This window comes from Enhydra lutris, unplaced genomic scaffold (assembly GCF_002288905.1).
Source record: "Enhydra lutris kenyoni isolate GAN:26980312 unplaced genomic scaffold, ASM228890v2 scaffoldscaffold31, whole genome shotgun sequence".
Classification (NCBI taxonomy): domain Eukaryota; kingdom Metazoa; phylum Chordata; class Mammalia; order Carnivora; family Mustelidae; genus Enhydra; species Enhydra lutris.
Genome location: NW_019154115.1, coordinates 7,931,376 through 7,945,229, shown reverse-complemented (window position 1 = coordinate 7,945,229; position 13,854 = coordinate 7,931,376). Strand labels below are relative to the sequence as shown.

At 36.6% G+C, this 13,854-nt stretch overlaps 1 protein-coding gene across 2 annotated transcripts in view; it reads right to left on the bottom strand.

Annotated features, from left to right (window-relative positions):
- Window positions 1-13,854, bottom strand: part of LOC111153260 (unc-13 homolog C) — a 574,799-nt gene that overhangs the window by 296,005 nt on the left and 264,940 nt on the right. For both annotated transcript variants that reach the window (XM_022512170.1, XM_022512169.1), the window contains 3 exons: window positions 9,266-9,435; window positions 5,807-5,922; window positions 3,765-3,928 (listed from right to left, as the gene is read on the bottom strand). In XM_022512170.1, the coding sequence (XP_022367878.1) occupies window positions 3,765-3,928; window positions 5,807-5,922; window positions 9,266-9,435 (450 nt within the window). The remainder of the gene's footprint in view (window positions 1-3,764; window positions 3,929-5,806; window positions 5,923-9,265; window positions 9,436-13,854) is intronic.

Sequence of the window (13,854 nt, the reverse complement as noted above, 5' to 3'; positions counted from 1 at the left end):
TGAGTTTCTATCATGCACCTAGAATTTTTTATAAGGCAGTAATAAAACTTATGGCTGTTGGATTCAAGATATCAGTTTGTAAATCTTTGAACAGAACTCAAGTGCCCCGTGACACCATTCTGCCATCTCTCAAACTAGATTACACAAGTAATTATAATATTAACATACTGATATAAAATGGTTACAGGTGTACTTTTCTATAAAAACTATTTCAACAACTAATGACCATCCATGAAGAGTAAATGAAGAGATCATATTCATACTGGTAGCCAAACTTTTTAGGAGTTAGACTGTCAAACAACAGGAATATTTTTTATTCTGGTGAGAATACAAAATTTGTACTGCCAAAGCAAAATTGCACTGGACATAATGAAAAAGGCCAGGAAAATTTTATTCAAGGGTGTGCAGTAGGGAAGATAAATCAGATCTCAGTCCGAACTCAGCTCTGCTGAAATAACAGATGGGACATTTTTGAATTGGAATGGGAATGGATGGAAGGTTTTACGACCTGGAGTTGTGGGAATCACAGTCACCTGTGTTTGCTAGTTGGTATTATCCCCCCAAAGAGATAAACTTTCTCTTATACTCATGACCCAAGACAGTATTACAACTTGGATCAAGGCACCTGTCCAAATTAGGCTCCTACCCTCCAACAGAGACTGGGAGACAGAGATCTATACTGCTTGATGACTGCATTGAGAGGGATGCCTTTCTGGTCCTTGAGAAAGCTACTCCTTGGTTAAAACTGGCAAGAGGCTTTCAAAAAATTACAATTCAAAGAATTTACCATTATAAGTTTTCTAAAGTAAATGCTATTAAAAAAAAAAAAAAAAAAAAGGAAGTCAGTGACCTCTGGTTTAAGCCTTCTGGATTTTGTAAGGGCCAAGTGTGAGAGGGAGGTCAGGAGCCTAGGGGCAAGTAACAAATCTGTCTAAAGTTTCATCAAGTTGAGGGAAATGTTAAGGCCATCTTGGTCAGTTCTCAAAGCTTAAAGTTACATATAATAAATAAAAATATCATTATGAGGGGCACCTAGGTGCCTCAGAGGGTTAAGCATCTGCCTTCACCTCAGATCATGATCTCCAGGTGCTGAGATTGAGCCCCACATTGGGTTCCCTGCTCAGCAGGGAATCTGCTTCTCCTTCTCCCTCTGTCTCTCTCCGTGCTGTGCTCTGTCTCTATCTCCCCATCAAATGAATAAAGAATAAATACATGGAAATATCAATATCAAATCAAATGCATAACCAGAAGTAGATAGAGTTGATCCTTGAATAATACAGGGGTTAAAGTCACTGACCCCTACACGGTCAAGAATCCACATATAACTTTGGACTCCCCCAAATCTTAACTAGTAGCATACTATTGATTTTGACATACATATTATTTACCAGTCACATAAATAGTCATAAACACGTATTTTGTGGGTGATATGATTATATGTATTCTTAGAATAAGAGAGAGAAGAGAAAGCATTAAGAAAATCATAAGGAAGAGAAAAATACATTTGCACTACTGTTAAAAAATCTACAATCTGTAAGTAGACCCACAACAGTCCGAACCCTTGGTGTTCAAGGGTCAACTACATAATCTACTGTATTTTATTATCATCAAAGTGCATTGCTCAAATTATTACCAAAAAAAGAAGACATTTTTCCCCCTTATGCCTATCTACCCTGCTTTCACTCTTTAGACCAGCAGTTGGCAATCTAAGGCCACAGCCAAACCCAGCCCATAGTTTTTGTTTTTAAAATAAAGTTTTAACAGTACATGGCCATGCCCATTTGTTTATTTAATATCTATGGCTGCCTTTGCACTTGGAGTGCAGTGATGCAGTTGTGACAGAGACTGTAGGACACACAAAGCTGAAAATACTTGCTATATGGCCCTTCATCATTATGGGCTCACATGCAGGTCACTTGGTACAAAAGTAGCCACAAGTATTTTCTTGTTACTGTTTACTTAGGTTAAAGATAAGAAAAAAAACACAAGTGATAAAATGAATAAAGGATGATCTTCCTCGTTTCAGCTTTTAACCTTTTTCTATGTTAACATGATTATGCTTCTCAGAACATCGGAAATATGGCAAAGAAGTAACGTGATATCAGCTCACAGAGATATTTTGGAATGAATTTAACTTGATCACTTCTTTTACTGATGATTTTTCCAGAAGCAGACTTCTCATTGCTGTTGTTTTACTGTTGTCTTTTTTAACATAGCTCCTTTTTGACAGAACAGTATATTTTAGACTCTTAATCATAGTTGCATTTTTATTTGTGCTTAATTTGATATGAGGTATTCTGAGTTATAGCCAACGACGTGGGACAGAGCGGATGACAAACTCAAGGGACTTCATTATGGCTGCCCAGTTACAAAATAGGTTGCCTTAAAAGGAATGTGCTGTTGCCATGTGTGTACAGGCAGAGGGATGAAGGCCATCAGTAATGGACGCAGCAACAAGGTTTCTCATCTGGAGAGAGGTTCAACTGTATGACCCTTAAGTGCCTTTTCATCTCCATAATCTATAAGTCTTACTATTTAGACTTAGGACATTCCGTCAACTAAAAAAACCATACAATTGGTCAAGAAAATTTTAAATGTAGTCTTACATATGCTTTTCTGGAATTATGTCTGGTGATTAAATGCTAAGAACAGTAAACCTTTGAAGTAGAGCATTGATCTTTGTCCAATCCACATCTGTTACTCAGATGGTTCAAAAGGACCCATTATCTGGGCCGGCATCTAGTGAAAATTTTCATCCTTAAAATGAAAGTACAGTTTTATAATATATGCACATGAAGAGTTTAAGTATTATACATCATATATATCTTAAAAAGATACATTTATACTCTTAGACCAGGTTTCAAAAGGTAAACTGTAGGCAAGAGATAACCCAATTCTAAACCCTTATGGAAACTCCTCAGTAAAGGTCTACATGGGTCACTCCCATGGAACCACATTTACTGCAGTATGTGCATTCTCAGTAAATTTTGGTTTTGCTGAATTAGGGACACTGGTATAAATATAGGAAGGAAGAATATGCAGCCTATTGTTTGGGTCAAGACACTGTTATGGCTCCAGATGTGTGTCTCTCTGACATTAACAGACTCTATAAAGTTTGACAATGCACTTCAATCATCAGGCTTTAGTATCCTCAGATAACAAATAAGGCATTGGTTCTCAAACTTTAGTGTTTATGAGAAGCATCCAGAGGGCTTATTAAAACACAGATCAGGGCACCTGGGTGGCTCAGTGGGTGAAGCATCTGCCTCCGGCTCAGATCATGATCTCAGGGTCCTGGGATTGAGCCCTGCATTGGGCTCTCTGCTCAGCAGGGAGCCTGCTTCACCACCACCCCCGCCACCTGCCTCTCTGCCTACTTGTGATCTCTGTCAAATAAATAAAATCTTAAAAAAAATAAAATAAAACACAGATCACTGGGCCCCACTTTGTGAGTTTCTGATTCAGTAGGTTTGGGGTAGGGTGGAGAAGGTGCAAGTTCCCAGGCATTATAAAGGCTCTGCATCTCCATGGAGAACCCTCTGAGAACAAAATAAGGTTTGGGAAGATGGTGGTAGTGAATTAGCAGATCCTTAACACTTTATAGCTGGGAGAGGGACGATCTGGCATCCAACGTGCACATTCAAATGTAATTGACTTTGCAATCAAATTTCGTTTGAATTAGAAGAAGGAGATGAATGCTTTTCTTTCTTTTTCTTTAGATTTCAAGAGACTTTCGAACATTGCACGTGTTGTAGAGTACTTACGTCATAGCTTGATAAATGGATTCAATCCCATAACGCATGGCAAATTCATCGACTATTTCTTGGGAAGCATCATCAAAGAAAACCTTCCAGGCTTCCTCCCCTTTGACCTCTGGGATTTTCACTCCACCGTTAGACTTCACTTCAGTCAAGTAATGGAACAGATTCTAAAAGCAAGTGGTTTTCAATCGTTCAGTAATTCCTCAGAATAGGCCGGAACTATGTAACTGGAACTCTCAGTAATTTATATGTGCAATGTGAAGGCATCTAATGTTTCATTAGCATATAGAAGCAATAGGAATACATTGGATTTTTATTCTAACTCACTTCCTACTTACGCAAATTGGTTTTATGTCTGCCTAGGTCTACAAAGAATCAACGATTCCAATGTTTCATCCCTACCGATTCATCGTAGAAGGAAGTAAACGTTTTTGCATGGAAACATTTCTACATGCTAGAACATATTTTGGGCTCATGGGCTCTGAGTAAATTATAGGGCCCTGAAGAATACTGTAATTGGGGCTATGTTAATACAGACTTTTATTGTATGTATGTACAATATGTAAAAAGTATGTAAAGAGCTTTGACTGTGAAATGATAAGAGTCAGAGCTACGAGCTGAGGTTAAGAATGAATGTTTGAGAAATGTGTAATGAAAGAAAAATCACGACGTACAATTTCTTTCTGCCTCTGATAAGTTTGGCAACTGCTACATTGGATGCACCTGGGTCACTAAAAGATCCTTCCTTTCTTGGATTTAATTCTTTTTGGTTCCTGGACTAGCAGAAAAGGACTCTGAAAAGCAAAGTATAATGCTGTTCCTCTGATCCAAATGTTCTCTGCCCAAACTATAAGGCCAGAGTTGGCTCTCCATCTTGTCAGTTCAGGAATTTCTCTTTATTGATTTGAAAAACTGAACCACCTTTCTTAAAGTTATAATAATACTGGCCAGATTGGGGTCTGGAAATTAAGCGTGGGTCCTACATCTCATTATGTGTAAGGTGTAAATGATTTAAATACGGTTTCCCACTCCTTCTTTAGTAAAATGGAAGTGCAAATAATTCCACATATACATTTTCATAGATATATTTAGGAAAATTATATGCAAAAGGCAAGGATTCTCTGTTATCTTTTTCTACCTTAGGAAGGTATTTTTTTTTTCTCTGCCTCTCTGAACATGGGGAAAGGTTCATTCCTCAGCTTCACCTCTTATTTTCGGATACATGGACCAAGAGTCATTTGTATCAGAGAAAGGCTCTGGGCACAACTCTAAGCTCTCAGATGCAAAGCATTCAGTCGAAGCACAGATTATGTGTTTGTATATCTACACTGAGGGAAATCTGCCCTTTGGATTCAAATTGGGTAGTCTAACCTCTAAGACAACTAAGCCCTACTTTTAGGGTGGGTATATTCTCTGCTATCCTTGGGTGGTAAGGACATTTTGGTCCTTCTCATTCCCAACATGTTTGTGGAATCAGTAATTAAGATGGAGGTTGGTTCAACATGTATGAAGCTCTTTGTTATTCTAGAAAAAGAAAATTACTGCTTATTACACTGGCTACCAAAACCCACTGAGCAATATCAACATTTTTGTATTTCTAATACTCCCAACTAAACCTTTAGTAAAATCTGAACACTAACTCAGAGTTCTCAAAAATAATTATATTTGGAACTTCTCCTGCTTTACTAAAGTATCGCATGTTTAATGCTTCCAAAATATTTGTCATGACTTATTTTTTTTTAACAAATGTATTTGATATTTTTCTTCCTCCTTGGTCAACATCATCTTACTGTCTTGTTTGTTAACACCTGCCTCATGCGTTTGTTCTGACTCTCAGTGGAGGATATGTGCCCACTCTTCAGAGAGCAAGACATAGGCTGTGTGATTCCCTAGCACATCACATGCTATAGTACATAGTACAGGGTCAGAACTCTAGGAACAACTGCACAAACCTAATTCAATTATACATTAAAGACAAATATCTTGTATGATCCATAAAGACCTATTTTCTAGGTTTTATCATTAATACAATTCAATTCACTTACCTCATGTAAACACGTATATTGTATATGATATGGGGCAACCTTCTCCTCTCCTTTTATTTCCACATTGATTTTCAATCGAATGGCCCCAGACACGGCTGACTTATCTGTCCGTTTCTCTGATAAAAGAAAACAGTAACTGGTCATTTTTGAAAATACTGTATTTCTCATAGAATTTCTCAAAAGCTTTTAAAAGGCTTACATGGCTAAAAGGGACTTTTCTAGATTAGGTTTGATTATTAATTAACCATTATGATTCTGGTAAACACAATTTAAAATAATGTGCCTATTGTGTGACTAATTGTCAAACCACATTACAGATAATTCAAACAAAAAGCTTAATCAGAAGATCCTGACATTCTGATACAAATTTCTGTGTACTTGATTAGTTTCTGCAATGAAATTAATTGTTTGGACAATTAAAAGCAAGATAACTTAAAAATATAATTAATCAGTAAACTATTTCATGTAAAAGCGTTTGCTTCTCTTTCTATGCCTGAAAAGATAAGTCAAAGCTCTAACAAAAAAATCTGTTCACAGTTTTCTTTATCAGTGATTCATAAAGACCTACAGTCTATGGCCTTTGTTTACTAATGTGTTGGATTAACTGTTTATTTGGATGGAATCAATATTTAGTCAATTCAGTCAAATAATGTGTATGGGGGTTCAATATGACCTGATCAGTAGCTTTTAGAGAAAAAAAGAAGAGCATAATCACAAAATTCCTATACTTTGTACTTAGGGGACCTTCATTTGATATATACTTCACAGATGAAATAAAAGAGGCAAGCTGACCCATTTCACAAATAAAACACAAGGAGGCAGAGTGACAGAGAAAGTGACAAAGACTTACTGACCTTCTTTCTAAGCATAACTCTATTTATAGTCATAAAAGATACGGTTAAATCATGAAGTCTGCCTTCGTCTTGTGGAATGTCTGCTGACTCTTCATTGTTAATATTTGATAATCATTGTGTTATGAATATTCTTCCCTGAGGAGGGCCAGGATCATGAGAGTTTCTCCTACTGGCAGGGAGACAGTTGATTCTCAACAAATATTAAAGTTTTCTGCTGGGGCTGAAAGAAATGCCAGTGCTAGAATCTTTTTGTCACAGACCTTTGTCCAAAGTCCCAGGGAGCATTACTGGTTCTTTGATTTTAACTACCATCAGCCCCAGAGACCTATGGGACACAGATTTTGCTTAGATGCCCAGGGCTTTGGCCAAGTCCTCCTCTGCGGAGCGGAATGATTCTATGTGATGAACACGATACAAAGAGTAGACATATGATACTTATGGGGATTGAACCTACCGAGGGATTTTACACAAATCTAAAACCTGTCCTTCACAGCCTCCTTCTCTCTCCTCTAAAACTCCCAATATCAGCAAAAGAGGGCACAAACACAAAAACTGATGGTCAGCAGGCCACGATTTCCCTATCCTGCCACATCCTACTTTCCTCCCCGTTCATGGAAGGACCATTTCTGCATAAGAGCTGAATAGCCAATTTTTACTAATTTACTGATTTTACTAATATCTCATTCAAGCTCCTTGGCAAAGTGAATTTACCCACATCAAAAAACATGTGACAGGAGGCAAAGAACATCAAAAGAATTGTTCTTTTGTCAAAAGAATGATTTAAGGAATTTCTGTTTGGGATTCTAACTGCCTCAATTCAAGGACATGCTAACTTACAACAGAAGAAACAGTCTGTGTATGGGTGAACCACTTCGTAACACAATTTGTGAGTACTGGTTACACAGAGTTAATGGCCTGAAGTTTACTCTTACCTAACATCTCCGTTTTCATATAGAAAGTTGTCTTACATAGAAACAAGATACAGGAGGATGATCACTATAACCGAACTAAAAATTTTAACAGTAATGTCAAAGCACCAATTTTGTTTAAGGAAGATTTCTTTAAAATATATTTTCATATTGGGTTCTTATTCTAGCTTGAATCATTTGTATCCAGATAAGTTATATATCTTTCCTTCTTTAAAATTATTGTGTTAGAGTTTCATTAATTCTATGACTTTACCACTATGCCTTGTCAAATATTACATTATGTGAAGTATGTGTGTTTTTCAAAAAGCCAAAAGTACTCTTAAATTTACTACAGTATATTGATATATTGATATCCTAAATGGAAACTCTTTGCAATCCTGGGACTGTATAAACACTTCCTTGATTTAACCAGCCCTTAAAAATTTAATTAAAACATTTCAAATGATATGACTAAAAAATTGTGGATCTGGCAATCATCAGTTTCTTCTCTGTATTGATAAATCTGATTCTGGTTTTTGGTTATTCATTTGTTTTGTCTTTTAGATTCCACATATAAGTGAACTGGGGTTGGGAGAATGGGCAAAATAGGTGATGGGGCGTGGGAGAAACAGGCTTCCAGTCATGGAATGAGTAAATCATGGGAATAAAAGTTACAGCACAGGGAATACAATCAATAATACTGTAACAATGTTGCATGGTGATGGTCAGTACTACCCTTGTGTGAGCATAGCGTAAAATATAGAGTTGAATCACTATGTTGTACACCTGAAGCTAATGGAATATTGTGTATCAACTATAGGCAAAAACGTTTAAAAAAAATAAAAGAGGGGCACCTGGGTGGCTCAGTGGGTTAAAGCCTCTGCCTTCGGCTCAGGTCATGATCCCAGGGTCCTGAGATTGAGCCCCACATCGGGCTCTCTGCTCAGCGGGGAGCCTGCTTCCTCCTCTCTCTCTCTGCCTGCCTCTCTGCCTACTTGTGATCTCTGTCTGTCAAATAAATAAATAAAATCTTTAAAAAAAAAATAAAATAAAATAAAAGATATTTTGGGTCACGTCCTTTATAGAAACTGAGCTGATCCATATATTTTTTACTATTATTGAATCAGCACAGAAGATTCTAGGTTATTATTCAATTACTGTAAAAGTCAAAATAAAGCTTTATTTAATTCTCGGTTCCGTAATAAAGTTTCATTTAAAAAGTCATGCCAACTAAATATATTCTCAATATTTTTATCAACAGGGTAAACATAAGTCCACATTTGTATGTCTTGGCTAACTAAACCCTACTTTTATATCATCATTCGAAAGATATCCAAAATACACCTTTCCTTTATTGCTAAAATGTCATTAAGGGACCAAAAGGAAATAAGTCAAACAGCATAACGTCATATGTTGTTTCCTATACATTCAGCAAAGTTTTTGAAGCTATATTTATGAATTTAAAATCAAGAATGGGATATTTTTCTCCTAAAAGACAACCAGTTGATTTTTTGAAAGGCTTCCTCATTTCATCTCAAATTTACCAACATCTTACAATAATACTGAATTTGAATAAATATTTCAGCAGAATGTTGTAGAAAGACACTGCTTATTTTGACTTATATGGGAATATAACATAGGCCACAGATACTCAAATTTTATTTAACTGTTTTTCAAGTAAATTGAAAAATAGTCACCTAAGTTGTACCAGACATCCATCTCTCCACTCAGGGTCCTCACTTCTACAATTGTTTGTCCCAAAAAATCATCTGACTCCTTTTTGAAATGTTGCTTGACTCTGGATTTAATGTCATCATCTTCATCCCACACTCTGACTTTGATTCGATCTGTGGAGTTATGGCACTCACTGAAAATAAATGTGGATAAGTTAACAACCATTGGTAACTGCTCTAAGTGGCATTTAATGTTAGCAACTCCTTTTAAATCTGTCTAATCCAGAAAGGTGTAGTATGTTATCTAAGAAATGAGATTTCCCACTGACCCATTCTATCTAGAGGATGTTACAGGTGTCAGGGACATCGAAAAATGTTGTGTTAGTTAAGCAATGTTCCTAAGGGGTAATACCCTATTCAAACATATTTCCTTTAACTGAATTGAATGCAATCAAATATGGGTCAAAAATATTTAGTGTATTTTCTCTTTGATATATTTCTTATTTGCAATGGTTTTCCAGAAAAACACAGCCATACTCAGAAAATCCTGTACCATCCATATAAAGTTAATGTTACTTCTATGGATGTCACAGAGTATAAATGACAATACAGTTATTTGCTTGTACTTAGTAAACTATAAATCCCAGTAAGTATAAGATACTGTTAAATCAATTAGAATTAGAGAAAAACCCTTCTGTTTTTAAGAATAAACTGCACACTTGAATCCATTTTTCATTTCAAGGTTTCTTCCACCTACTTTGTTGAACCCACACATATGATGTTAGTATTGCCCACACATATTATGGTGTTTCCTGACCCTATACACTGTATACACTCTTCCCTATGCTTCTTTACCTGCCAACCAATCATTCTTTAAGCATTGGGTCGTCGCCTGTTCTTTCTTTATTTTTTGTAGCTATTGACCCAGTTAGGATGATCAATGATGAGCTCCAATTTGCTCTGCACATGCATTTACTTTAGCATAAGGATCTCCAACATGGGGTAGGTGGATGAAAATGGATGAAATATGGTCAGCCTAGATGTTCATCACCAGATAATGGATAAAGAACATCAAAATCATATCAAGAACTTATAAAACTGAATACCCAAAAACCAAATAATCCAGTTAAACAATAGGCAGAAGACACGAATGCACATTTTTCCAAAGAAGACCTATAAATGGCTAACACACACATGAAAAGAAGTTCAACATCATTCATCATCAAGGAAATACAAATAAAAACTACGATCATATATCACCTCACACCAGTCAGAATGGCTAAAACTAACAACCCAGGAAACAACAGATGTTGGCGAGGATGTGGTAAAAGGGGAACCCTCTTACACTGTTGGTGGGAATGCAAGCTGGTGCAGTCACTCTGGAAAAGAGTATGAAGGTTCCTCAAGAAGTTAAAAATAGAACTACCTTCGATCCAGCGAAGAATGGAACTAAATTGGACCACTCTCTTACACTGTACAGAAAAATAAATTCGAAATGGATGAAAGACCTGAATGTGAGACAGGAATCCATCCATCCAATTAGAGAAGAACAGAGACAGCAACTTCTTTGACCTCAGCCATAGCAACTTCTTGTTAGTGTCTCCAGAGGCAAGGGAAACGAAAGCAAAAATGAACTATTGGAACTTCATTAGGCTAAAAAGCTTGTTGCACAGTAAAGGAAACAATCAACAAAACTAAAAGGCAACCTACACAGAATGGGAGAAGATATTCACAAATGAAATATCAGATAAAGGGCTAGTATCCAAAATCTATAAAGAACTTCTCAAACTCAACACCACTCCCCAAAATAAATACAGTTAAGAGATGGGCAGAAAACATGAACAGACATTTCTCCAAAGACAACATCTAAATGGCCAAAAGACACATGAAAAAATGCTCAGTGTCACTTGACATCAGGGAAATATGAATCAAAACCACAATGAGATACCACCTCTCCCCAGTCAAAAGGCTAAAATTAACAAGTCAGGAAACAATAGATGTTGATGAGGATGTGGAGAAATGGGAACCCTTTTATAGTGTTGGTGGGAAATTAAACTGCACCCACTCTGGAAAACAGTAAGAAAAAGAGAAATGGCCTATGACCCAACGATTACACTACTAGGTGTTTAGCTAAATGATACAAACATAGTGATTCAAAGGGGCACATGCCCGCCAGTGTTTATAGCAGCAATGTCCACAATAACCAAAAGATGGAAAAAGCCTAGATGTTCATCATCAGATAATGGATAAAGAAGATATGATAATAGAATATTACTTAGCCATGAATAAGAATGAAATCTTGCCATTTGCAATGATGTGGCTGGAACTAGAGGATATTATGATAAACAACATAAGTCAGAGAAAGACAAATATCATGTGATTTCACTCATACATGAAATCTAAGAAACAAAACAGAAGAACATCGGGGAAGGGAATGAATAATGAAATAAGATAAAAAAAAATAGTGAGGGAGGCAAACCATAAGACACTTTTAACTATAGAGAACAAACTGAGGGTTGCTGGAGGGGAGGTGGGTAGGGGTAATCGGATGATGGGCATTAAGGAGGACACTTGATATAACGAGCACTGGGTGTTATATGTAACTGATGACTCACTAAATTCTGTCCCTGAAACTAATAATACACTATATGTTAATCAAATTGAATTTGAATTAAAAAATTAAAACAGGGGCACCTGGGTGACTCAGTGGGTTAAAGCCTCTGCCTTCGGCTCAGGTCATGATCCCAGGGTCCTGGGATCGAGTCCCGCATCGGGCTCTCTGCTCAGCAGGGAACCTGCTTCCCTCTCTCTCTTTCTGCCTGACTCTCTGCCTACTTGTGATCTGTCTTTCTGTCAAATAAATAAATAAAATATTTGAAAAAAAATTAAAACAAAAACAAAAAAGAGTGGACTACCAGATGATCCAGCAACTACACTACTAGGTATTTACCCAAAGGATACAAAAATACTGATTCAAAGGGGCACAGCACTCCAATGCTTACAGCAGCATTATCAACAATAGCCAAATTATGGAAAGAGCCCACATGTCCATCGGCTGATGAATGGTTAAAGATGATGTGGCATATATATATAATGGAATATTTCTCAGCCATTAAAAAAGACTGAAATTTTCAACAATGGGGATTGAGCTGGAGTTATCATGCTAAGCAAAATAAGTCAGACAGAGAAAGACAAATACTATATGATTTCACTCATATGTGGAATTTAAAGAACAAAATAGATAAATATAGAGGGGAAAGAGACAAATCAGAAAATAAACTCTTAACTATAGAGAACAACTAAGGTTTGCTGGAGGGGAGGAGAGTCCGGAATGGACTAAATGGGCGATGGGGGGAGCGTATGAAGGCAGGCGCTTGTTGTCATGAGCACTGAACATTGTATAAGTGATGAATCACAACTTCTACCACTGAGACTAATATTACACGATATATTAACTAACTAGAATTTAAACAACTTGAAAGAAGAAACAATAATAAAGTAATTTCACCTTTATTTTCCTTTAATTATGAATATAAACAATAAACCACAGCTATACTATGAGTACCTGAAAAATTTTGTCACCAATAAAACCAAGATATTTACATGTAACATTATCATTGTTAAGAAATTTGTAATATTATTTGTAACTATCATTTACTGTACTGAAAGTATTCTTCAAAGTAATTGATTTTCTCTTCAATTCTATGTAATTTATGTTAGGAATTTACAAATAAATGATTTTGAAAAGCATCCATGGTTTTCACCAGATTGCCAAATGGACTCATGGCATAAAAAATACTTAAGAACTGGGGCGCCTGCATGACTCAGTGAGTTCAAGCCTCTGCCTTCGGCTCGGATCATAATCTCAGGGTCCTGGGATCAAGCCCCACATCAGGCTCTCTGTTCAGGGGGGAGCCTGCTTCATCCTCTCTCTCTGCCTGCCTCTCTGCCCACTTGTGCTCTCTGTCTGTCAAATAAATAAATAAATCTTAAAAAAAAATACTTAAGAACTATTGACAGAGTTCTCTCTCTCCCATTAACCTACAGGCAAGATCATACAGCACATTTAAGAATAAAACTTGCCATATGACATAGGGATGTGAAAAATAAGCCCCACTATTTCTATGTAATGCTAGAGCTTTCTACATAAAACATTTTGGCAATTTCTGTTTTTTTTTTTTTTTTTTGATTGCTGTAAACATTTAGGTGCACTAGTGGTCTTAGATTGGGGAAGGCCCAGGATTTGGATACCTTACCATCTACTAAACAGCTTGCATGATTTGAAATGATGCAAAGACATTAATAAAGATGCTAAATGAATTGAAAAGCACCTCAGTTTGGGACTTACTTTTTTTTACATATAAACACCAACTCTTTTGCTTATTTTTTTTTTCAATACACATTTTAATTTTATTTTTTTTATAAACATATATTTTTATCCCCAGGGGTACAGGTCTGTGAATCGCCAGGTTTACACACTTCACAGCACTCATCATAGCACATACCCTCCCCAATGTCCACAATCCCACCCCCCAACCCCCCTCCCCCCATTAACCCTCAGTTTGTTTTGTGAGATTAAGAGTCACTTATGGTTTGTCTCTCTCCCAATCCCA